General features: G+C 40.4%; 1 protein-coding gene across 1 annotated transcript; it reads right to left on the reverse strand.

Annotated features, from left to right (window-relative positions):
• Positions 1–2,688: 2,688 nt before the first annotated feature.
• ccn2b (cellular communication network factor 2b) lies at positions 2,689–16,921 on the reverse strand. Its single transcript, XM_053446591.1, has 5 exons — positions 16,787–16,921; positions 14,619–14,835; positions 13,263–13,514; positions 5,655–5,911; positions 2,689–5,285 (listed from the first exon to the last, which is right to left on the reverse strand). The coding sequence occupies exons 1-5, from the start codon at positions 16,838–16,840 to the stop codon at positions 4,980–4,982; spliced, it is 1,086 nt and encodes a 361-aa protein (XP_053302566.1). The 5' UTR covers positions 16,841–16,921; the 3' UTR covers positions 2,689–4,979.
• Positions 16,922–24,570: the final 7,649 nt, after the last annotated feature.

Raw genomic sequence — 24,570 nt, forward strand, 5'->3', positions numbered from 1 at the left:
ACATTCAAAAAAAAATAAATCCAAATTCAATCCACAGCAAGCAACAATAACGATAACCGATTATTTATTCAGATGGATATCCTTTCTATTGGGGCCACTCAGGTAACAAACAATCCTTACAGGTGATAGATCATTGATCAGCCCATTGTCTTCTCCACATGTTTGGTTAAACCACTGGCTGCAGACCACAGGACAGACACTCTTCTGTGCTTTTGGATCATATCTGTCCTAGAACTGTTCATTTCCTAGTTATCAGTTTAAACAGACAGGGACTGTGCTTACCATGAACACCTTAAATGACTGTCCCAGATCACTGAATTCACTGTACTACATGATAAAGTGATTTGAGATAACAATACAGGAAATTCTCATAAAAATGATGTCATGACAAGAATGGATGTTCAGCTTTTATTCAAATTGTCCTGACAAATTTAGTGGAGCTCATTACTGAGATCCTGCAGACGATTTACAGTAAGCATTCAGTCTGTGAGTAAAAGGTTTCTGTCTGATGCTGAGGAAAACATACAACATTACTTACTGTTAGATTCTGCTGCTGTGTCTAGGGTTTTAAATAATTAATGAGGTCACCACTGCTGTGCCATCACTGATTAAACTTAGCACAGCCCCTGTCCACAGAAAGAGAGGTCTGTGTGTGTGCACCTCCTCCAACTGAAATAATCAACATTTCAATCCATCTGTGGGTGTGTTCACATATTTCAGCCCTCCAAACAAACTTAGAGTGATGAGACAGCATTGTTTCCGCATATGTGAGCACTCTAAACGAACTCAGACCCTGATTCATGATCAAACATCATCGATTAATTAGGAACAGAGTCGATCAGACATCATTGGCATAATACATTCCCTAGCCACTTACCCTAACCTTAACCCTCCAACTAAATGCCTAACCCTTACCCTAACCTAAACCAAATTTGAAACCCTAACCCGAAAACCAAGTTTTAACCCTCAAACAGCCCTTTGAAAAAGTGAGGACTGGCCAAAATGTCAGGAACACACACACACACCTGAGGGGTAAGAAAAAGCCGAGGAGCAGAATAACTTGTGTAAAAGCGCTGAGTGCACAACTAATAATAATAACTATTGACAAGTGGGGGACACTTTCCAAATAAAAAGGGAGATCAGATTTATCTGAATGATTGCACAGGTAGCTATGAACTAGGTATTTTCTCAACAGCAAGAGAACTCCCTTTATATCCCCCCTGCAGAGCAAAAGTGGACCAGACAAAGAACTGGGTAACTAAGTAACTGTCATTGAGAATGCAGAGAGAAAAGTGGGACAATGAGTATTTTTCGCTTCAGATGTGTCTGAGTTTTCACATATGCGCAAAACATGCTGACTCATCGCTCTGGGTTCATTTGGAGGGCTGAAAAGGACCAAGTGTGAAACCACCTTGTGTTAGATACGAGAGGTGATCTGAGTAGGTTAGAATACTGCTGTCAAAATCAGCACTAAAATTGCTAATAAAAGCCTCAGCTGCACCTCTCCACCTAACACAGAACAAATATGTTTGATTTCAGGAAATTACAAAACAGGCATAGATGCAATATGTTTTGCATAAGGAAAAATACATCAAAACTGGATTTGTGGTTTCTATTAACGCTGCCCCTCTGTCTTTGAAAGATCGTTGCCAGGCCAAATTGGCGTAGGATCACAGGTCTTCTCATAGTCATGGTCCAATGATACACTAGTGGTCTTTCCTGTGTGAGCACTGAAATAAAGATATATTTTCTTTGAACAAAGTCGTGTCCATAAATGGTAAATAGTCTGTATTTATATACCGCTTTTCTAGTTTTGATGACCACTCAAAGCGCTTTAAAAACCCTTTAAATACTATTCCACCAAATAACAACAGGGGGCATTGATGCTTGTGAAGGCTGCTGGAACCACCTTCTCCCAACCTCTGCCTCAGCTTCTGCTGGCTATTCTCCCTCTTCCACTACCTTTTCCTCTTGGAAGTGAGCTACTCCATGATAGTACACATTTAAATAATGTTGGTGTTGAAAATTTTGACTTACAACATTACTTGTCCTGCAAATGTGATCTTTGATCTGCGACATTTAAAAGGAAGAAACAAAACTGACATGAAATAATAAATTTATACGAATATATTAATCAGTAGTCTTATATCTCTCATATCTGTATATCTCTCATATATTGAACAATTGCTTGGAAGTATGATACAAAAACTTATTAATTATGCAGAAAGGATTTTAAGAAGTCGATTTTAAAGTTAAATTAATCAAATAAATAACAATGGCATTCAGGCCTCCATCTTTAAATGCTTTGGTTAAATCCGCTTACTAGCCTTTGAGAAATTACACTAGAGCAGACCGACTGGGCAACAGGAATAATGGGAACAATTTTTGTGAGCTGTCAAATTAGTGGTTCATAAATCAATCCGGGAAGCCAGTACCTCTCAGTCAGAAGCGTCAGTGTGCCTGTTATTTGGGTGTGTGGTTGTTCTCTCACCGAACTAACCCCCCGAGTGTGTGTCTGAATGGACCGAATGGAGCCTGGTGTCTGTATCACTGCCAGCTGCTTGACTTAACAGTTACTCTTACATAACACATGAGACTGCTGCTTCATCTAAAATCCACAGCTTCTGTTTTTAGACTCCAGCCAACTCTATGCTTTCTATTTTCAGCAACAAGAACAAGGCAACCATGCAGTGTATCTATAAAAATAAACTTTGTTTATTGAAAAAGAGGCAAAAGTGCAACAGGCAATGACTCACTTGTATCTTAGTCAGGTGGCTACAGTGAAAAAACAAAGCAATAGGATACAGTTACAGAGCTACAATACTGTGTTTAAACAAATTGTATAAATTATAGTACAAAACTGTACACAGTCTTACAGTATATATACAGCTTTATTTAGCAAATGCTAAATTTGTCCATGTCCTTCTTTTTTAAATATACAGTTAATAATGGGAGTCAAATTAATTTTGTCCATGTTAAATCATTTTCTTCCCTACACTTGTCTTTAGACTGTGGCGTCAGAATAGAAAAACAATTGGAATTGGACAGACAAAGGACACTGAACTAGACCAATAAGCAATAAGTAACTGACCTCTAGCTTCTCGGGAGGCTACCAATGTCAAAACAGACTAAAGAGAGACTAAATGTGTGATAACAAATTTAAATACAAAAACTGATGTCTCCTGTATTGTCATTACTTTGAGAAATACGTCGTACATAATAAATGTAAGGCAAATATTTTAACTTTTGTTTCCCCTTGCATGTCTTGGCGTGGGCAGTTTCTCCAGGAGCATTTCAGCGACTGCCAGGGAACTACATTTCCCCCAGGAGTTTTTTTTATGGAAATTTCTTATCAACTTTCATTGATTAACCCACATTGTGTTACCTGTACTCTCAGAAAGACACTTGGCCATGTTTGTTTGTCATTATTCAAATCTCTTAGGCCACATTTGCAAAAATACATTATACATTACCTTTATGAAAAATAGTAACATAATCTTCATCTTTGGTTAACATTATGTTTTAAGATTAGGTTCATGGTAGCTAATCTTAACTATGGTCAATAAACTTCAATAACATTATTGAGCCAGTTTCTCTATGTCTGTCACACTATTTTTTAGCAATCACTGTTTTCCTGTAAATGCTCCAAAAAAGTTTGTCACTCATTAATTATAGATAGAGAATAAATGTTATTTAAGGATTTTAAAACAATAGTGCAGTTGAGGTGCTCCTATTCATCTTTAGAGACTGTTGATAATGTTTCATTGTCTCAAGATCAGAACTAAATTACCTTTGAGTCTCAATGTAATAAGTAATGGTCATAATGTCAGTGCTATTAAAGTCTACATTTTCAAGATTGTGCATCACTTGAAATTACAAAGCTTTAAGAGCCATCATTCAAATATTATCTAAATGAAGACAATCAAGTGCTTGGCTCATTTATTTTGTAAATATTTGAATATTTAGAGCTGAAGTAATATCCATTAACGCAACTTGCAGAATCCTATGGAATAGAAAACCATACAACATGGCTTTACTGTATCCTAGTATGTGATTAGTAAAGACATGCATGTCTTTATATTTGAGAAGGGAAATTAATTTTTTATCTTTGAAACCATATAAAATAATTTTGATCAAAGTTCCACTCTTCAGTGCTGTTTCTTTCGACCCTGTTCAGTGCCAGTTGTCATTATGTGAACAGTGTACAGTTGGTTGTACTTTCTAGAGTATGTTTGGAGATGCAGTCCTTGTTTCTGATCAAAGTTGCTTTCTGGACTCAGATGCAAATGTCCTCTGATGCCAGACACTGTTTTCGAAATGATTCTTGGATTGTTGGGTACTGTCACCAGACCCTTGGTACCAGGGTGCATCAGTAGCAGCTGCCTTATGGTGGGTTGATCTTTTGATACAGATTAAAAAATGTAAGACCTAATTTGTTTCCATACATTTCTTTTTCAGTACGTCGTCAGTTTGTATCTTAACATTCATTAAAGAAAAGCTACATTCAAGAAAAATAAACATGTCTTGCTCTCCTTCATCTCTTAACCTGGCAGGATTGTTTGTATTCAGAAGCAAGTAAAGCTAAATTCTTTCAGATTTGTTTAGGTCTGGCCGGGACAGCTGTGTATTTTTGTGTGGGCATTGTTCTTCCAAATGTGTATAATGTGTAAATCTCTGATGGATTGGGAATAATTTGAAGGTCTATTTCCTACTTTTGTATTGCATCTTACCAGACGTTGTCCAGACACACATTTCATAACAACATCGGCCTCATCATCTTTCCTCAAAGCAAACCAACAATTGAACAAGAAAGTGTTGTTGTCTCTTCAAGAAAAGATCCTGAATTTCTGACCCACTGCTTGAAGTCTGGATTACACTGAATGTGCATGTGGTTGTAAAGGCAGAGCGTTGGCTTGGTTATTAGCATTTTGCAGTCCTGATGAGTGGGTTTCAATGTGTGTGTGTGCATAAGTCTCTGGTCACATATTGTTGTCATAATCCCCAATCATCCTCCGAGTATTGGATGCCAGGAAGATGTCGTTATCATGAGGACAGTCATGATGACAGGAGCAGGTCTTGATAAACATCATCTTCTTCATGAAGATATCTCCCTCTGGACAGCGGAACTCCACCTCGGCTGTGATTGTGGTGTGAGGCGTGCAGCAGCGATTGTCTGTACAGACGCCGCAGAACTTAGGTTTGTACAGCCTGGTGCTAGAGCAGCCTGACAGTTCAAAGTGCATCCCTCGCTGGGCCTTTGGTGTCCGGACACATTTCTTCCCTTTCTGTGGGACATAGATGATAATCTGTGACTTATTCGTCCGCAGAATCATAGAGTTGATCTACTTGTTACTTGTACTGTGAGGTGCTGTGAGTTGTCGATGAGACTGGAAAAGCGATATATGAATATAGTACATTTACCATTATGAAGCATCTCATATTTCTAATCTAATTCCTTCTGAAGGAAGAAGTACTAAAACATCATCACTTAATGAGTCATCAAAATGATTTGTGGGATCTTTCACCACTACTAACACAGTAAAGTACTCAGTAAATGAATGAAAATATGAATAAACGTTCTTTTGCACAGTAACTGATGTGGAATATTTCTTCCCTCTCACACTCATCTTCTAGTTACAAGTAAACCAACTGACCTTGATTTCTTTCACAAGTCGGCTGTTGCAGGGCCGGACCATGCAGATCCTGGTCTGCCTCTCCAGCTGGCAGCGCTGGTTGTCGTTGGTGATACGGGATGAGACGGCCATGCCACAGGTGGCCGAGCACTCACTCCACTGTGTAGTTTGGACTATGCAATTATCTTTGTGACTCTCTCCTTGTGGCCCATAGGGAGAAGCCTGCCTGAAGATTGATTCAGGATTTGAAGAGGGCAAGGGATGAATCTGAGAGGCTCCTGCAACCAGAGGAAGTAGGGCAGAGGGAAATGTGTAGAGAGAGTTGAAATTAAATTTAACTCTATATTGTTTTGTGACTAAACTAAGACAAAATTAACTGTAAAACATGAACTATGAACTAAGTTGTGTGTGGGTGTTTGCAGGAAAATGACATTCCAATTAAACCACAAGTGCAAAAGCATCCAGCAAATGTGTGTGATTTGGGGAGGAACCAGTGTTTTGGGGGTTACTTATCGTTGCAGTGTAGTGAAATTAGTGGCATGGACTTGATGACTGAAATGTCTGTTTTTAACAGGCGCCAATAAAGAAAAGGGAGATGCTTTTATCACGCTTAAGGCAATCATGGTGTGAGAGACTGATTCTACATAAAAAAAATACATAATTTCTGCACAGTATGGACAGTATCGAGTGCTCTGGTCACGTCTAATTAGATTTATGTATTATCTATATGAACTTTTGGCCAAGCCGGCAGTGTGGCTCTAAGGTAAATGGTTTTGTATTTATATAGCGCTTTTCTAGTCTTGATGACCACTCAAAGCGCTTTACAGTACAGTTTTACATTCATCAATTCACACACACATTCATACAGTGCATCTATACGCAGCACCTTCAGGGCCATTCAGGGTTCAGCATCTTGCCCAAGGACACTTCAGCATGCAGATGGGTCAGACTGGGGATCGAACTGCCTGTCATGTTCTGTCATTTTAGTTTGTTTCCCTTTGTCCTCTGTCGGATCGTTTGTTCTTCTACCAGCTGTCGTCCATGGTGCTGTCCTGTCCTGTATTCCTGTCCTGTCCTGATCCCTTGAGCCTCTTCACTTTTGAAACCCTGTGTAAGCTTCATTGTGTTTTTGTTTTTCCCCTTTAGTGTTCACGTTTGTTTTGTTTTGTTAAAATAACTAGTTTACTTAAAATCACCTTTTGTTTTAAAACTCTGCATCTGGGTCCATCTCCTTCATCTAACCGTAACACTGCGGACCTTCAGGTTGGAGGACGACCACTCTATCCCTCAACCACAGCCGCTGGTTATGTCAGATGCTTGTTCCATTTTGGTCCAGTGTCAAATATGTTAACAACCTCTGGCATGCCGTAATAAATCCACAAAACTTATGTGATCCCCTGATCTTTTCCTCCAGCCCCATTTGAAGGTGGAAATTGGGAATTCTGAATAAAATGTCTCAATAACTCCTCAATGAATCACCATGTAATTTCATGGAGACAATCATGGTCTGAAAGTACAAACAAATAGACAAACATATGCCTGTCTATTTGTATATATACATATATTTGATATAGTACAATTGCCCCATTAACTTTACTGCTTTTAAATATACTTTAAACATTAAAAACTTTAGGGTTAGGATGAGTGTAGCCTATTCCCTGAGGTCTCCTTTTCAGGTGTTTCTTCTTCAACTGTGATGCTGCTGGGGGTCTAATGTTGCCTGCCTTCTCTGATTGGATCAGAGGGTCAATAAGTCTCTTGGGGGGCGCTAGTGAGCACTGCATGGAGTAGTCCTGTTTTCGAGTGGCTCCTCCACACTCTCGCTAAATATTTGCTAAAATCAACACTTTCAGAAATATGAGCGGACCCAGCAGAAACAAACCTAAGGAGAAACCTTCGCATCCGAACGCGAACCCAAAGAAAAGCGGCAAAACCGTTCCTACTATGGAAAAGGTTGGTGCCGTTAGCCCTGAGCTAAGCCCGGCTAACAGCCCAGGCTCCGCTGCTAACACCGATGATCCTTCAACGTCACAACCCACGCTGGCTAGCGTCTTGGCGGCTATTGGGAAACTGGACAATGACATGAACGCCAGATTCAACGCGCTTGATTCTAACCTTCAACAAGTTCAGACTTCCCTGGCGGACCACACGGCACGCATCTCCGACTTGGAGGGTTTTGCTAACGACCACGAGTCCCGCATCGCAGCCCTGGAGAAACGGTGCACGGAGCTATTGGAAACCAACAAGTCCACTAAACGTAAGCTAATAGACCTCGAGAACCGATCTAGACGCTGCAATATTAAAGTTACTGGGCTACCGGAAAAAGTTGAGAAAGGCAACCCGACTCAGTTTCTCGCTGAGTTCCTGCCGCAGCTCCTCGGGACCAATCATTTCTCAAGTGGACTCAAAGTTGACCGGGCGCACCGCATCGGTCCACCCTCAGCCGGCCGTCCACGCACCATGATCGCTAAGATTCATCACCCTCCGGAGAAGGAAAAAATCCTTAAGCTTGCCCGCCTGCAGGCTCCCCTGACCTTCAACGGCGCCCGAATCAGCGTATACCCAGACTTTTCACCTGAAGTCACCGAACAACGCCGCGCCTTTGCCGGGGCAAAAAAGAAACTGAGGGACGCCGGGATCAAACACGGTCTCCTCTTCCCCGCCAGACTGATCTTCAATCACGGCACGGAGCAGAAAATATTTCAGGATGCCACGGATGCCGAGTCTTTCATAGACAAATGTATTACATCCCCCGCCGCTCCGGTGTGAGCTCTATCCCCGCCCGGGGAACTTATTCATCCTGCTGCCGCTCCCAGACACCCACGTAAGACATTTTAGTGGTACCCGTTTCAGTTTCTCAGTCACACTAAGAATTGAGTGTTATTTAACCGCTAAATATATGAGTGTTTTTCGTTTACTTGTGTGGACGGGGCTACCGGTCTATTGATTAGCGAATCATGTTCTCTGCTTTAGCAAGGAGTATTATTCTAGTTCGACGGTTTCTTGCAGTGTTTAGCCGTTTCTCAGTGCTTATGTTTTTCTTGTTCCACCTCGTTTGGTGGGGTGGACAGGGGGGGGGGGTTTAGTCTGTATGTCTTCTCGTTTTCCCTTTTTTCGCCTGCTCTTCTTAAATGTACCATACCTATTATGCCTTTCGATATGTTACGTCGTCATACATCTACTATCCTTCTGTGATCATTGACAACTCTCCTGCTCCGCCACAAGGTGGCAGTTTAACACTACTTAGCTGGAATGTCAGGGGTTTGCAGAGTAACTTGAAGAGAGGCAAAGTCTTCTCCCATTTAAAGTCTTTGTCAGGAGATATTATTTTTATGCAAGAAACGCATATTAAACATAATGAGCAATGGAGGTTGAGATGTGCTTGGATTTCTCAGATATATCAGTCAACTTTCTCCTCTAAGGCCAGAGGTGTAGCCATATTAATCAGACGGACCGTTCCATTTGAACATATTTCCACTGTCTCTGACCCTAACGGCCGCTATTTAATAGTAACAGGCCGCATTCTGTCACGGCATGTAACCTTTCTGAATATTTACGCACCTAACTTTGACGACCCTGGTTTTTTTAGGAAAGTCTTCAACCTTATTCCAGATTTATCATCCACTCATTTAATCGCGGGTGGTGATTTTAATACGGTATTGGACTGCTCTCTTGATAGACTCTCCTCTCGCCCCACCAGTCTCTCTAATGCCAGTATTGCGCTGAATAATATAATTAAGTCAATGAACCTTCTTGACATTTGGAGGCTGCAACACCCAAACGATAGGGACTTTTCCTTCTTCTCAAGCGTACATAAGTCGTATACGAGAATTGACTACTTTTTGACTGACGCCACTTTGACCTCAGATATAATTTCCTCCAAATGTCATGATATCATAATTTCTGATCACAGCCCGGTTGAACTAAAAATAAATATTGTTGGGACCAAGACCGCATTTAACTGGCGGTTCAATCCTTTACTACTTAACAACATACAATTTCGCCAGCAAACAGCCAGCAGAATAACAGAATATTTTCATGAAAATGATACACCCGAGGTAAATGACTCCACTCTATGGGAGGCTTTTAAAGCTGTTATACGAGGACATATCATAGCTCATGAGGCTAAAATAAAAAAAGACAAGAAGAAAGAATTAATTGATGTCACAACTCAACTCAAACTATTAGAAAGAGACTACAGATTGACCGCCTCACCTTCTAAGCTTGTCGAAATAACCAAATTAAAGTCTAAATATAATGCTATCCTTTCTGACCAAGTCAGCTTAATGTTACTAAAAGTTAAACAAAAACACTTCGAGCTAGCCGACAAGCCGGATAAACTACTGGCTCGCCAGCTTAGGAACATCCAGGCTAGCAGAATGATTCATGAAATTAAGACCAAATCGGGAACCACTACTACAGACCCTGAGAAAATTAATGAATGTTTCCGTGAATTCTATGAAGATCTTTACACCTCAAAGTCTACCACTACTGCAACTCATACCTCTGAATTTCTCCGCACTCTCCACCTGCCTAAATTGAGTCCCTCTGCACAAACAGATTTAAATGCTGACATAACATTAGAGGAAGTTCAACAGGCAATCCGCTCTTTTCCTAGTGGAAAGGCGTCCGGCCCGGACGGATTTGGCATCGAATTCTATAAAGCATATTTAGACATTATAGCTCCTTTCATGTTAAGAATGTTTAATCATTCTATGTCAATTGGTCTGCTCCCGGAGACGCTTTACTCTGCCAACATCTCTCTGATCTTGAAAAAAGACAAGACCCAGACAGACCCCTCCTCATACCGACCTATTGCCCTCCTGGGCTGTGACCTTAAGGTGTTCACTAAAATTCTTGCAAACAGACTGAATAAATGCATTGCAGATATAATCCATGAAGATCAGACTGGATTTATTCCAGGCAGATTTTCTTTTTTTAATGTAAGGCGTCTGTTGAATATTATGTACACTAGTTTTGGTAAAGATTCTAAAATAGCTGTCCTCGCTCTTGATGCCCAAAAGGCGTTTGATCAAGTTGAGTGGTCGTATATATTGGCTGCAATAAGGGAGTTCGGTCTGGGGGAGAGCTTTGCCTCCTGGGTCAAAATGCTATACGCTCGTCCTACCGCTTCAGTTATCACTAACAACAACAGATCTCCTACCTTCAAATTACAACGATCTTGCCGGCAGGGCTGCCCCCTCAGCCCATTATTATTCGCTATTGCAATGGAGCCCCTCGCTGTCAGTATCAGGAACCACCCTTCTATTGCCCCAGTAATCCTTGGGGGGGTCGACCACCGTATCTCGCTGTACGCGGATGATGTAGTTTTGTTTTTATCCCGCCCAGAAGACTCCCTCCCCCCTTTATTAAGACTCATTGAAAAATTTGGTGAAATATCTGGCTACACTGTAAATCTGGATAAAAGTGAATTCATGCCCCTTACAGGTGATCTGGACCCAATTTTCCTTAAAAACCTGCCATTTAAAATTGTAACAGACAAAATCAAATACTTAGGAACCACAATCCCTAAAGACCCCAAGTTAATTTATAAACTGAATTTCCTGGACATGATTGATAAATTAAAATCGAATATCGAATCCTGGAGACTGCTACCATTATCTCTGATAGGTCGTGTCAATGCAATCAAAATGGTAACTCTTCCCAGATTCCTCTATCTCTTCCAGAATCTACCTGTTTTCTTGCCCAAATCCTTTTTTAAATTATTAGACTCACTCATTCTACCTTTCGTGTGGGGTTTCAAAACGCATCGTATTGCTAAAAAACATTTAACCAAACCCAGATCAGCTGGTGGCCTCAGTTTACCACTACTACTGGGCAGCGAATTGCAGAGCGTTAATGTATTGGCAAAACGCACATCAGGGTAATGTTACTGCCCACACCCCATCTTGGCTCGCAATTGAACAAAGTCTCCCCGTCAGTTCTATGCCAGCCCTCCTCTTCTCCTCAGCTCAACCCTTAAAATCCATTGCTGGAAATAATTTCATAGTTACAAGCTCTTTAAAAATTTGGTATCAAATAAGGAAATCATTTAACCTGCCTGAGATCTCCTCTTACACCCCTCTCTACCGAAACCACGCTTTCCCACCTTCATTGTCTGATAACACTTTCCTTTTCTGGAGGGATAAAGGTATTGCCACCATTGGGGACCTTTATCTTAACAAGACTTTTGCCACCTTTGCTCAGCTGAAGGGGAAATATACACTGTCAGACACGCACTTCTTCCGCTACCTGCAGATTAGAGATTTCACCCGCAAAAATATTCCTTACTTTCAATCGTTGCCAGCTCCCATTGAATTATACACTCTTTTGACTCGACCTCCTGATTCTAAGAAACTCACTTCGCGATTTGTTGATCTTTTCACCTCACTTAACCCGACCTCATCCCAGCACTTAAAGGAGGCTTGGGAGAAAGACTTAGCCTTGTCGATAAGCGACAATGACTGGGAATCCTACCTCGGTGATATTCATAAATGTTCAATAAATTCAAGGCACCAACTTATTCAATTTAAGGTTGTCCACAGATTACATTATTCCTGTACCAAACTCCATTCTTTCTACCCCTCTGTATCCCCAATCTGCTCGAAATGCCAGTCAGCTGAGGGAACCTTAGGCCATCTCTTTTGGTTTTGTCCCAAATTGAACCAGTTTTGGTCTGATATTTTCAAATGCTTTTCTGAGGTATATGAGTGTAACATTTCTCCAGATCCATTCACTGCAATTTTAGGTGGCTCCCAGCACCTTTCTATGCTCACCAACGAACACCGTAGGACTATACAATACGGCATGGTCATAGCAAAAAGGAACATACTAACTTTATGGAAGAGTGGTGAGGCGCCTTCCTTTAAGGCCTGGCTTTCAGAAACTACCAGTCTGCTGCATATGGAAAGGATCCGACACAATGTCTCTCTCAGCTCTGCAGCCTTTGATAAGATTTGGCAACCTTTCTTTTTATATTTGTCAAGAATGACCCAACAGTGATAGTCATGCTCCACTCACATTCCTTTCTACCAACGTAACTTCATGTTTTTGACTTCTATATAATGACAGGTATGTTCTGTAGATAATTGTATGTACTGTTTCAGAGCAGGTCCCCTTTATTTATTTTTTTTTAATTTATTTATTTATTTATTTTTCTCTGTCTCTCTCTCTCTTTGTACTCTCTGTTGTTTTTTTTGTTTTTTTTGCTGTCTGTACAATATGTGTTTGTCCATGAACACTTGTTCAATGTGTCTTTTTTCTGTCACAATATGCTTATTGCCTGTTTTATATATTGAAAATTTATAAATAAAATATTGAAAAAAAAAAGAACCACAATTGAACAAAAAAAAAAGTCTCTTTTTAATAATTACTTTTAAAAATATAAAAAACAATGTAACACTAATGAATTGCTAATATTTTCTGAAATATGTAGTGAAGTAAAGGGGAAAAGTACCTAAACAAAGGTAATAAAGTAAAGTACAAATACAAGAAAGAAAAAAACAAGTCAATGTACTTTGTTGCATCCCAGCAATGACAGTGACGATCTGATGTGGTCGTAGACTCCTATGGTCATCATGTTTCTACCTAACCATATCTAGCAGTGGATGTAACAGAGGTGACACTGACCGGCAATCACTGACTGGTAGTGGTGGTCCTGAGGCACCTGCTCACATATCCACTCCTCACAGCATCTCCCGGGGATCTGGATCCGGCGTGGGTATGGGCAGTCGAGGGAGGGCAGCCGGATGTCACTGGCACACATTGGCACACAGCCGATTTCTCCATTCATACACACACAGTGGTGCTTACAGCTGGGCTGGAAGGACTCCCCACTGCGGTAGACCACCCCTCCTAGGTCACACGTCTGACCCTCTTGAGCTGGTGACAGAGAAAACACATGCAGCTCTGTCACTGACTTTTGGTTCATCCAGTCAGAGTGACCGAGCCATTGGCCAATGACTTATTGTTAACAGTGTCCATAATATCATCAGGAGTGTGTATGAGATTGGGGAAGCCTAAAATATTTTACACTCTGGCTTCAAACCTGGTCTCGGAGTGATGTAAAAAAATAATTATCTTAAAGCATAGCCATTGTATTTAATTATAGGGCTGATCTGGTTGATTTTGCCAAACAGCATTTAGGATTATAAATCAGGGTTTTAACAGAGCAGCAGTGTTGAAATGACTTGAAGAGATACCCGATGTTGTCTTAATGGGTCACGTTTTCAGTCACTGTTTCATATTTGTGCCATTGTGTGCCAACTAAAACAGAAAAACATGTAAGTGAGACCAGCTGTATTGTGAAATGGGCGGATTTAAAGTACTATATATATGAGCAGAGAGGAGACATGCAAAAAAGATGCTGAATTATGAGGTCATGATTAATATTAGCTTAATAATGTTCCACAGCTGTTTTCCACTACAGTTAATATTCTAGGTTTTGACCTAGTCTTGTTAAAATTATGTGCATACAGCCTTGACCGAGTAGCCACATGTCAAATATCATCTTGTATCATATGGCCATCTGAGTATAAAGTTTAGCACATATACCTACGTCAAGGCCTTGCTGTCTTTTTATGAAACCACATTTATTGGTCCAAACCACTAGATCCAAACATTTCTATGCACCGAATTACACAAAACAATAGTGTCCCAATCATATTTCAGATTTTTTCATCAAGACCCATGAGTTATACTTGGAGAAATCAACGAAGATGCTGAAAACACTTTACATCCAAATAGCAACGAAAGTAAAGAGAAACAATATATCCTGGAACCCCCCCCCCCCCCCCCGAAATGCATATGAAGACATAACCCCCTTGGCAGAGGTGAAAACTCTTGATCACCTTTGAATCATACAGATCATGAGGCCATCGATCATATAAAATACTTTCTTCTTATCACGAGAAATCAATTCTCAAACGTTATATCTTCCATTAGTATGGGGGCAAATGAAAGTGCATATTAGAAAGAATGTATTACCCATGCAGATGCCAGTCTCAGTGTCACTCAGCAGAGCGTAGTCACAGTAGAGCTCTTTAAGATGGTCACAGGGCTCCAGCATGGAGCAGGGCTCCCCCAGCTGCTTGGCACACACCTTACAGCAGCCACAGCCATCCAGGACCAGGCTGGTCCCCAATGGGCAGAGTGGGAAGTCTGCAGGGCAAGCGCAGGGCTGGGAGCAGTCCCGGGCCATTGTCTGCAACAAACAGAAAAACATAGGTTAAGACCACATGAAACAATTAGCAGCAGGACATAGGAAGAATTTAAACAGGAGAACAGAGAAAACATTTAAACGTCTGTTTTTCAACAAATCAGTCTCAGTAGCTGCTCAGTAAAAGTACAACATATGAAAAAGTTGGTCCTTGAGGGAGTTCAAGGGGGTTTTGACAATAATTGCATCCATTTACAACACACTATCAGAATGTATGACTATTCTGGTCTTGAACGCCATACATCTCCTGTAATTAAACATTTAAAAGCAAAAACCTTGTCAAATGGGGGTCTGTGGTCTAATTTGTGTTTGTTTAAATGTTGTTGATGTGCAAAAGTTAGGGATCCCCTGCACGTTATGATGCCTCAGAATCTCAGAGACATGGATGGAGTCTTATTTAGACTCCAGAGACCAGGTTCACATCCCTGGGCGGCTGTGGCTGAGGGGTAGAGCGGTCGTCCTCCAACCTGAAGGTCGGCAGTTCGATCCCCAGTCTGACCCATCTGCATGCCGAAGTGTCCTTGGGCAAGATGCTGAACCCCGAATGGCCCCCCATAGAATAACTAAGTGCTGTGAATAGATGCACTGTATGAATGTGTCTGTGAATGGGAGAATGTGAAACTGTACTGTAAAGCGCTTTGAGTGGTCATCAAGACTAGAAAAGCGCTATATAAATACAAAGCCATTTACCATTTACCATCCCATCACCTGCGATTCTCAGTCCAGACCAATGTGCTAAGGAACTGAATATTTAGAGCAAATGCTTTTAAGCCGCAGTTCCAACCAATCCTACTCACTAAAGAAACAAGAGCAACACATGCCAACTCCAGTGACAACCCCATAAGTGCAATATATGAGTAAATGTTTAGGGGGGTAGAGGGAGCTGTGACATGAGCATGAGAGATCTGCCCTAGTCCAGTCGGTCGAGAACCTCCCCAAAGCTCAAGTGCATTAACCAGTGACTGACTTGTTTTGCTTGCTCAACTAGAACCCAGTGACGACCTTTAATGAGCAGGTCAGTGGTCAGCTCAGCTCATAATGGTAACATTGTTCCTGTAAAAATATGATTGGATGCTACCCATAAGTAGAATCAGCCCGTAATTGTGAACCATAAATGAAGCAACTGATGCCAAACAGCTGATGCTAATGATTTCAGTGCTCTGCCTGAAGAATGCTGCATTTCAGACTCGGACAACTTGAGCAACTTGAGCAACTTGAGATTTGTGCCACTCATAGTGAGAGCTCCTGTGGATTAAGTTGGGGCATATGCATCTACCCTGATAGAGAAGCAGTTGTCTGATTCCACACCATCGAGGCAAACATTTATAAAGTCAGCATAGCAAAACTGTTATAAATTCAAATTTATGTCAAATATGAGACAACTGTTATTAGGTAGCTATCACTGAATGTCAATTTGGAAAATTGTTTGTTCAGAATTATGCCAAATTGGTAAAGGAAGCGTTTCACAATTTTAAGGAAACTCAATGTGTTTTTATACCATATAGTAACATGTAATAACATTGCAACACATTTGCCGCCAACATTATGAGTCATGTGTTAAAGGAAGTGAGGCTGTTTGGTTTTGCTCTGGTTAATGACCACACAAAATGCCACAAGATGGCGACAGCAGACAGAGATCACATGGGCCTGCACACACTTTCCATGTTCTGTTTTCCTCCCACTGTAAAGAATCAGCAGACAGGGAGCAGGTTTGGGAGAGGAAAGTCTGAGTATGGAGGTGCAGAAGCAGAAGGAACTGCCTACATTTCCCCCCACAATCTTCCACTTTATCATCAAAGACTCCACTCTCACGTAAGGAGTCACATGTTGACGAAAATGCACATTTGCTTGCAAGGACCAAAGCAGCACAATAACTCAACCTTGATATGAGTTCATGCTCAAATTAATTTCATTTTGACAGAGAAAGAAAACTTACCGAAGCGATAACAAGCAGGAAAAGAGAGAACGGGGCTGAAGTTTCTACACACATGTTGCTTTGCAGGCTGCAGTCCACTCAGTAGTACTGGTTCCTTTGGACAGGAGGCTTGCTCTTGTTTTTCTCTCTGCAGCAGACTGATGAAGGCTGGGAGGAGAAATGGCCTTAAATACTAGCCCAGTGGGTGTAGCCAGAGAAACGAGAGCCATGCAGCCCTGCTCAGGGAGGTGAAAATATTCCAAATCAAGTGGTTACAAAGGCAGCCTCCACCAACACATCATTAGTTTGAGGGGCTGTGAGTGGACAAAATGACAACAGACAGGGGGTGTTAGCTCTAGGGTAATAAGGTGACTGACAGAGGCTAAGATTGGCCATTTTGAGTCAATTTACATTCCAATTTACAGGTTTGTGTGCTGACTCTGACACTTGCTGTAACATATGAGTAGTCAAAGCCATAAACAGCACTTCAACAAAAGACAGTTTTAGGAATGTTGGTCACTGAATCTGAGATTTCATGCAGCAGCGGTAATGATTGTGGAAAAAAGAGGGTGGTGTAAGCCAAACACTGACTGACTGCAGAGGTGCACACACACACACACACACACACACACACACACACACACACACACACACACACACTTAGAAAACCCTTCTTAAGAGAAATAGGATGTGGCCTTCGTGAAACGGAAGATGGTGGCAGTGGGATTTTAATCATTTGTTCTGCAGCTTGTGCAGGTGAAGGCACTCCACAAAAAGAAATGACTTCATTTTCATTGTGATTTGGTATGCAAGTATGGGACCACGATTTCTTACTAAATCTCAAACATGCTCCAAATTCAGCAAGTCTGTGTTGATGAGACGCCTGTCATGACTGTTGACTGCTGTCAAGTTCCCACAGGCCAGTTTATAAATGTCTTATGGAAGTATTATGTGAATAGAGAATAACATATTTCCTGGTAATAATATTGGGGCTATCGTTTCCATTCGTGATCTGTCATCATTCATGGGTGTAATACTCATGAAGTCTGCCTGTTGCAGTAGGTGCTGTGAGTTTCTGTGTTATCACTGCACTTATGTACATCATTTTCAAAATTAGCTTCATGAAATGAACAATGTCCAGATATCTTGTTGTTTACGCAGTAAAGCCTCCACACCCCAGCTCTAGTTCACATCCTGACCACTAGATAGAGCCAATTTTGCCTCCAGATTTCTCTTCTAATCTCTAAATCACATTAAAAACATTTTACAGGTAACGGACATGAAAATATTTGGTTTTAGGGTATATTGAATAAAATGTTGATACTATGTTGTGTAGGGGGCTCTATGACCGTCCTTCTTTAGATCATTGTCTTCAAAGGAGCCTGGTAGAAGAAATAAGGCCTTATCATGGACAGTGACATGGTCAAACCTAAACCTTACATCAATTAATGTAGCTCATCACGTAAGCACTATCAAAGTCTTCAAAATAACCTATTGTCCACCCAACAGTAACTTGACAATCAGTTTGATCTCAGACTTTAATAACTTTCCTCTCTGCTCAGGTAAAGTCCCACGAGTCCGTTGTACTGTTATCCTTGGGAAACCTTTGGAAATGTGTTAACACTAAGGCGTATTGACTGTGCTGCAGATCCAGTCCTCTGTTTCTTAAGTAACATGAACACGTTAACACTTCCTTAGTGAAGTATACCATTGATGCTAGTAAAAAAATCCATCACATGTTTTGGGTTTAGACCTGGTTTAAACATAGAGAATCGCTGATTCGTCACCCTTAGAAAACCCTTGTGTGTCTCACTGCCTGGTTAAACAAGACCAGGCCACAATCTGAACAAGCATGAACTGAAATAACCACAGCTTGTGGGAGCAGAGTATCAATGTATGTGTATTATTTTAATTTTATTACCTTAATCATTTCCTCATTATTAAGAAAGTGAAAAGTTTAAATGTTCAGCATTGTTGTTATAGTGCAGTACAGTCTAAAGAGGGCTGTAAATAATTATAATTAAAAGAATAAGATACAATATTTGTAGAGAGGTGTTTAGGTGTGCAATTCTGAAAACAGGCCTTTTCTCTGAATTGAATGGTTTTGGAATGCAGTTTACTTTCTTGTAAGAGAAAAATCTGAATGTATCTTACATCACAAATGTTTTCATAAAAATAAGACAGGAACTGCTGGATTTGGATAAATAAAACAGTGAGTCGTTGTTTAGAGCATCGGCAAACTGCAGCCATTCTGAAGCAACCACATAATTAAATGTTACTTGTCGCCATTCTCTTGCCACAAATATTACATAAACATTACATAAAAAGCTCAGTTCAGGCTAGCAGCTTCCATGTTCAGATAGGTGACACGATGCATCAGTCTGTCACAGCTCCGCTCACATGTGGCACTCAGATGGGACACAATGTTTGACCTGGAGTAAATGACTATCATTTGTTGTTTCCCCCTCCTGCACACAAACACACACCCACACACAAGCATGCACGTACACGTGTATATGTAATTTGTGGTTGAAACAGAAGAAGTTTGAGTACCAGTATTTCCTGTGAGTAGAAATCATACAAGCATCCTTTCTGTGTACCTACTCCCAGGTCCAGGCAGGTTGACTACACAACAACACAATGGAATTTATCCTCACTCTTGTGTGAGTGTTGTGTGTTCGACCATCAGGATCTGTTCACATTAAAATAATAGGGTAGCGCCCACATTGCTGGCACATTGGGGGTCTTAACCTACAATAATTTTATCAGTGGATGTTTGCTTACCACAAACACATACTGTACACTATGTACAAGCTCACATTCCTGGATAATAACATACTGTAAACATTATGTTATTTAACTGGAGATCCTGGAAACTCAGGGTAGAACTACAGCCACCATGTTAATTTCAAGAGATTTCAAAATCCTGTTTCATCATCTTAAAACAGTGCAGTGATTATCCAATAAGCTTACATCAGCTTACATGGGTCTGTTACTCTAAATGTCCTTCTTGGTAACACAATGTTTTCACACTTCACCTGTTGTTTCACAATACATACTGTGAATAGTGAGTGTGAAAAGATACATTCTGCTCAGTGTGATTGTGAGGATGCAGCAGCCTGCATATTGGTATGAATCCTCATTGTTTTTTTCGTTTCTTTATGCCTGACACCATGAGGCGGGGAATAAATCATATTATATTGCATCAAATTGCCACAAAGCTTTGCTGAGCAGATTCATGATCCTCACAGGATGAACTCGCCAAAATGCACTTTTTTGCATCAAATATTGTGTTCATGGTAATGAATAAGCATATCCCTCAGTGCAATGTAACTTAAATAGTAGCATATATATGGGATAATCAAGTATGACATGATAAAAACTAAAATTATCACAATGTGATGGTTTGCCTCTGCAAACAGTGCAGTTTCCGTTTACATAAATCTACTTTTCAGACTCTGAAATATCACATTCAAGCGTTGAGCTTTTTGACCTTGCCCAAAATCAAATCAGTTAATCCATGATTCAAAGCGAGCATGTGTTGTAAATGTTAAGGAATTCCCTTGAGGTGTTCTTGAGATTTTACATTCACAAAGCAAAATAGAGGGTATTTAGAGGTCAGTGACCTTGACCTTTTGACCGTAGACCACCAAAATGTAATTAGTCCACCTTGCCCTTCAAAGTCCAAGTTAATGTTTGTAGCAAATTTCAAGACATTCCCTCAAGCGTATCTTAAGACTTTCGATAACAACATAAACATACTTTGTGAGGCAGTGACCTTAACATTTGACTACCAAAACAAATCAGTTAATTATTGAGTCTAAGAGAATCTTTGAGCCAAATATGAAAGGATTCCTTCTATGCCATCCAGAGATATCGGGTTCAAAAGGCAAATAAGTGCTTTGTGAGGTCAAAGTGACCTTGACCTCTGACCATCATAATCCAAACAGTTCATCCCTCTGGCCACTGGCATTCACTGTCGCAGAAGCGTGAAAATAGCAAAAGGAAAAATGTCACTTCATTTCATTAATTTCTAAGTCAGATTTAACAACCAATACAATGGCCTGTTTCCTCGTGTGAAGACATAACTTATCAAGATTTAAATTGAATCCCCATATTTTTTTGTGAGATACATTAATTATTGGTGTGGTGGTTGGCATTGCAGGTAGAATTGTTTACAAGAAGAAAAAATAATATCAACCTTCAAATGAGCTCTATGTAAGTTGTTTCTATTGCTACACAGCCAATGTTATTGGTAACTGTTTACCTACCAGTCTAGAAGAAATGTGTGAGTTCAGCATCAAACTGCTGTATAAACAATTTTCAGCCTTAATGATAACTTGATGTGTTGCTTCTATTTCTCTCACTTGTATGCTTCTATTGAAGTTAGCATACACAGCCTATAATTGAGCAGTAACATGGAATCCTTGTTACATGGATTGAAATATATAGTGATCTTCTTGCCTTTACCACCACTCAAAGTGCTTTACATCAAAAGTCACATTGTCACACACTCACACACTCACACAGGAGACTAGCACATGCATTCCAATGTGAAAAAGCAGAAAAACACCCTCCTTCAATTGCAGTGTAATGGAGTACTTTGTTGTGTAACTTTCCTTTGGTGATTAGCAGTTCTTTGACCATGATCTCTTAGGTGCTCATGAACTGGAAGTGAAAACAAGCCACCTGACTCCACAGCTTGTTAGTCACAGCAGGATACGTAGAGTTAATTACATCCTGTGTTATGGTACAACAGCTGAAGTGAGTCAAGGTGTTTGACTGGAATTGGAGCCCAGCTTGGTTCTTTTGGCTGCGGCAGGATCTGGATGACTCAGTCCAGCCGAAGTACCAAAAAACTCAAACTCAAAGGCTTAATGCACAGTTTTGGTGGTTTTAGTTGAGTCCTCTGTTATAGGAACTCGTCTCAAAGGGAAAGTAAGTCAATCATGTTGTTTTTGGGATGTATGACATATTATCAGCTCTACTGCTCCTGACGATGAAGATGATGTTGTGGCAGTAGACTGCTCCTTATGAACAATGTAGGCTTAAGTCAAAGTTGTGCCCCAAATATAACCTGTGACGTGCTTTTTAAATGGCTTGACTTAAATAATTGTTAGATTCTCAGATATAAATTTTTTTATGTTCATTTTAAGTGTATTGTTAAGTTGTTGAATAAGTAAACAGTACTCTTATCTTGAGAGCTAATTTGCAAGTGCCTACACAGGTAAAGGACCCCACCAGCAGGCACAGGGGCAACAGTCTCATGGACACGTCTTATTACCTTATGTTTTGAGTTACGTTTCCCCCCCTGTCCATTTGTGTGTTTGTTTGTAATCAGGGTTACGCAAAAACTGCTGAACTGAGAACTTCCCGCTCCATTGTGCACATGTGAAAAGAAAACTTTATCTCTCTGGAGGTCCTCCAAAGGACCTGTCTGATAACAGCCATATTGTATATACAGCTATCGTAAATGGAGTGTATTTATGTAGCGCTTTTCCAGTCTTATGGCTCACTCAAAGTAATACGTTTATCCATACATTTATACAGCGCTGCTAAAGGCAGGACTTTTCTAATATCTATCATTTATACACTGTTGGTTACTTGAATTGAATAGTCAACCATTGAATAATTTTGGAACAATTTCCGTCATGATACATGTCAAATATGTTATGACATTTTTTGAATTGTTTAATTCTTAAATCAGTCAGAAACTGAGTTGTGTTTATAGTATGTCCTGTATGTCCCCAAACTAAACCTTTGGTTGTGTTCTTTCTTAAAGTTGACCTTTTTATTTTGTTGTATATATTTCATTATTTTGACTGTACATTTGTCGGTTTAGTGTCTGTTTCCGTCACTTTATAAGGAAGTTATTTGTATCTGAAAATAAGTTAATGTGCACTGTTCAACCTCTGGGTTGTATAGGTTGCAAAGTGCAACTTGCAGTAAGAAAGTGTCTTCTCATAAAACTCACTTTTGAAAATGTTTTGTCATTAGCACTGGACAGTCGCTCATGGTGGATGAGCCCCTCTATAGTGGAGCCCCTACAGCTTCTCTTTCGATCAAAGTCTGGGACATTTTTTACTTTCACATGACTAATTTGAGGACTGAGTGTTGGTGTCATCAGAGAGATCCTAGCTTTGATATTTACCTCGGATATTTGTGTGAAGAGATTGAACAAACTAACATTGTGTAAACCTTTCACCAACTCAAAACATTTCATACCCAAGCTGCAGCATTCAAAGACCCAGACACACTGTTTCTTTACCCTGACATAAATCAGCAAACTCTGTGATTCCCATGCACCGTCAACCCCCTCCCTGCTTTCATATCCCAGACGATGTGTGAGGGCCAACAGTCTTATCATTCTGCTTCCTGAACCCCCCGGTGAGCAGTGAGACAGAGACCAGGTCACGATCTTTCCATCGCTCGTTTATCTCAGCTGACTTGTATTTCCTGTGCCATGACCTCACCTGTTAACGCGCTGACTAATGTTATTCACGAAAGATTAGCCCATGACCCAGGAGGGTGGAGTGCTGGGCTGAACTGTTATTGGGCCAGACAAGCTGATTACATTGGGTAGCTTTCCTGCTGAAATAATAGAAAATGAAGGCAGGTCCATCACTGTGGCTTTTCTTAATGCCTGTTTCCCTCTTTGGAAAGCCCATGATGCAAGCAAAATATGATGGGTTGATCAGGTATATATGATGGGAGGTTTGGTTGACGCAGTCGTGCTCCAGAGTTAACTAGTTCAGTAAACTAAAGTCTAAATGATTTACTTAACTGCTGTTATTCTTATATTCATCGCATGTCAGGTATTTCAGTTGAACAACAGACAAAATCTGAAGGACCCAAATTCACAACTTTTCAAAATAAAAGCTCTGTTATTCAGCTCGAGCATTACAGCAACAAATTACATAAGAGGAAGTGATTCTATGAGTGTCTCTATCAGTTGATTATAGTGAAATAAAAATAATGACATTATTATCACATTATTACATTTCATTTAGCTGACGCTTTTATCCAAAGCGATTTACATAAATTATCAAAATCATCTTGCTGGATTATTGGCTGCAGGTACGTAAAATAAAGATGGAATCATATCCTATGGCCTTTGCATTCAATAGATCTCAGCCCGATATTTTAAAGGTTGGAGGGATAACAGAACTACTCTGGGGGCAGATTCAAGATTTATAAATAATTTTCACATAAAAAGAACAAACAAGTTTTGCAGCAAGCTATCCTAAAATAAAAGATAGTAACCTGTTTTCTTTTACCCTTTGCTACCATAAACCTTGGTTTGGTCTTTTCATCTTTATTTAATATTTATATGTATGTAAAGTGTGTAACCCCTCTTTGCCTTATGAGGTTACAGGTATATTTGGGTTTCGGTTTCAATTCGCAGTTGGACCAGTTACCAGGATTCTAGGTTAACGCTCATGGAGCCCAGGATGGAACATCAACATTGACCACACTCACACAAAATATAGTTTCAAAACTGTATTGTTAACAACAATTTTCAACATGGAAAATAATAAAATGCGCGCAAAATAAAATAGAAATATAAAGAAATGTCTTTATGGTCTTCTCTTCCTTGATATGAGCTCAGTTTATATCGTTGGGGCCCTTTGATCTTTGTGTTTCCTACCACACCGCAGGTTTGGGAGGTGGTTCAGTTGACTCTGTACCTTAGTTTCGGCTCGCCATCTGGTTATCTCCAGCGGATGTCTGGAAGCCGCCTGGTGGCTATCCAGTGCTGGTCTCCTATCTATCGTCGATTACCGGTGTCGCTGATGTCCCCTCGA

The sequence above is a fragment of the Pleuronectes platessa genome, chromosome 18 (genome assembly GCF_947347685.1).
Source record: "Pleuronectes platessa chromosome 18, fPlePla1.1, whole genome shotgun sequence".
Taxonomy (NCBI): domain Eukaryota; kingdom Metazoa; phylum Chordata; class Actinopteri; order Pleuronectiformes; family Pleuronectidae; genus Pleuronectes; species Pleuronectes platessa.

What these genes read in the sequence shown, in the direction of transcription:
- ccn2b (XM_053446591.1), bottom strand. Translation starts at nt 16,840, where the DNA reads ATGTGTGTAGAAACTTCAGCCCCGTTCTCTCTTTTCCTGCTTGTTATC. An exon ending in CTACCAGTCAGTGATTGCCG is followed by an intron (nt 5,912 to 13,262) that starts GTCAGTGTCACC and finishes CTCTGGTTGCAG; the next exon opens with GAGCCTCTCAGATTCATCCC. An exon ending in GACTTGTGAAAGAAATCAAG is followed by an intron (nt 5,286 to 5,654) that starts GTCAGTTGGTTT and finishes TATGTCCCACAG; the next exon opens with AAAGGGAAGAAATGTGTCCG.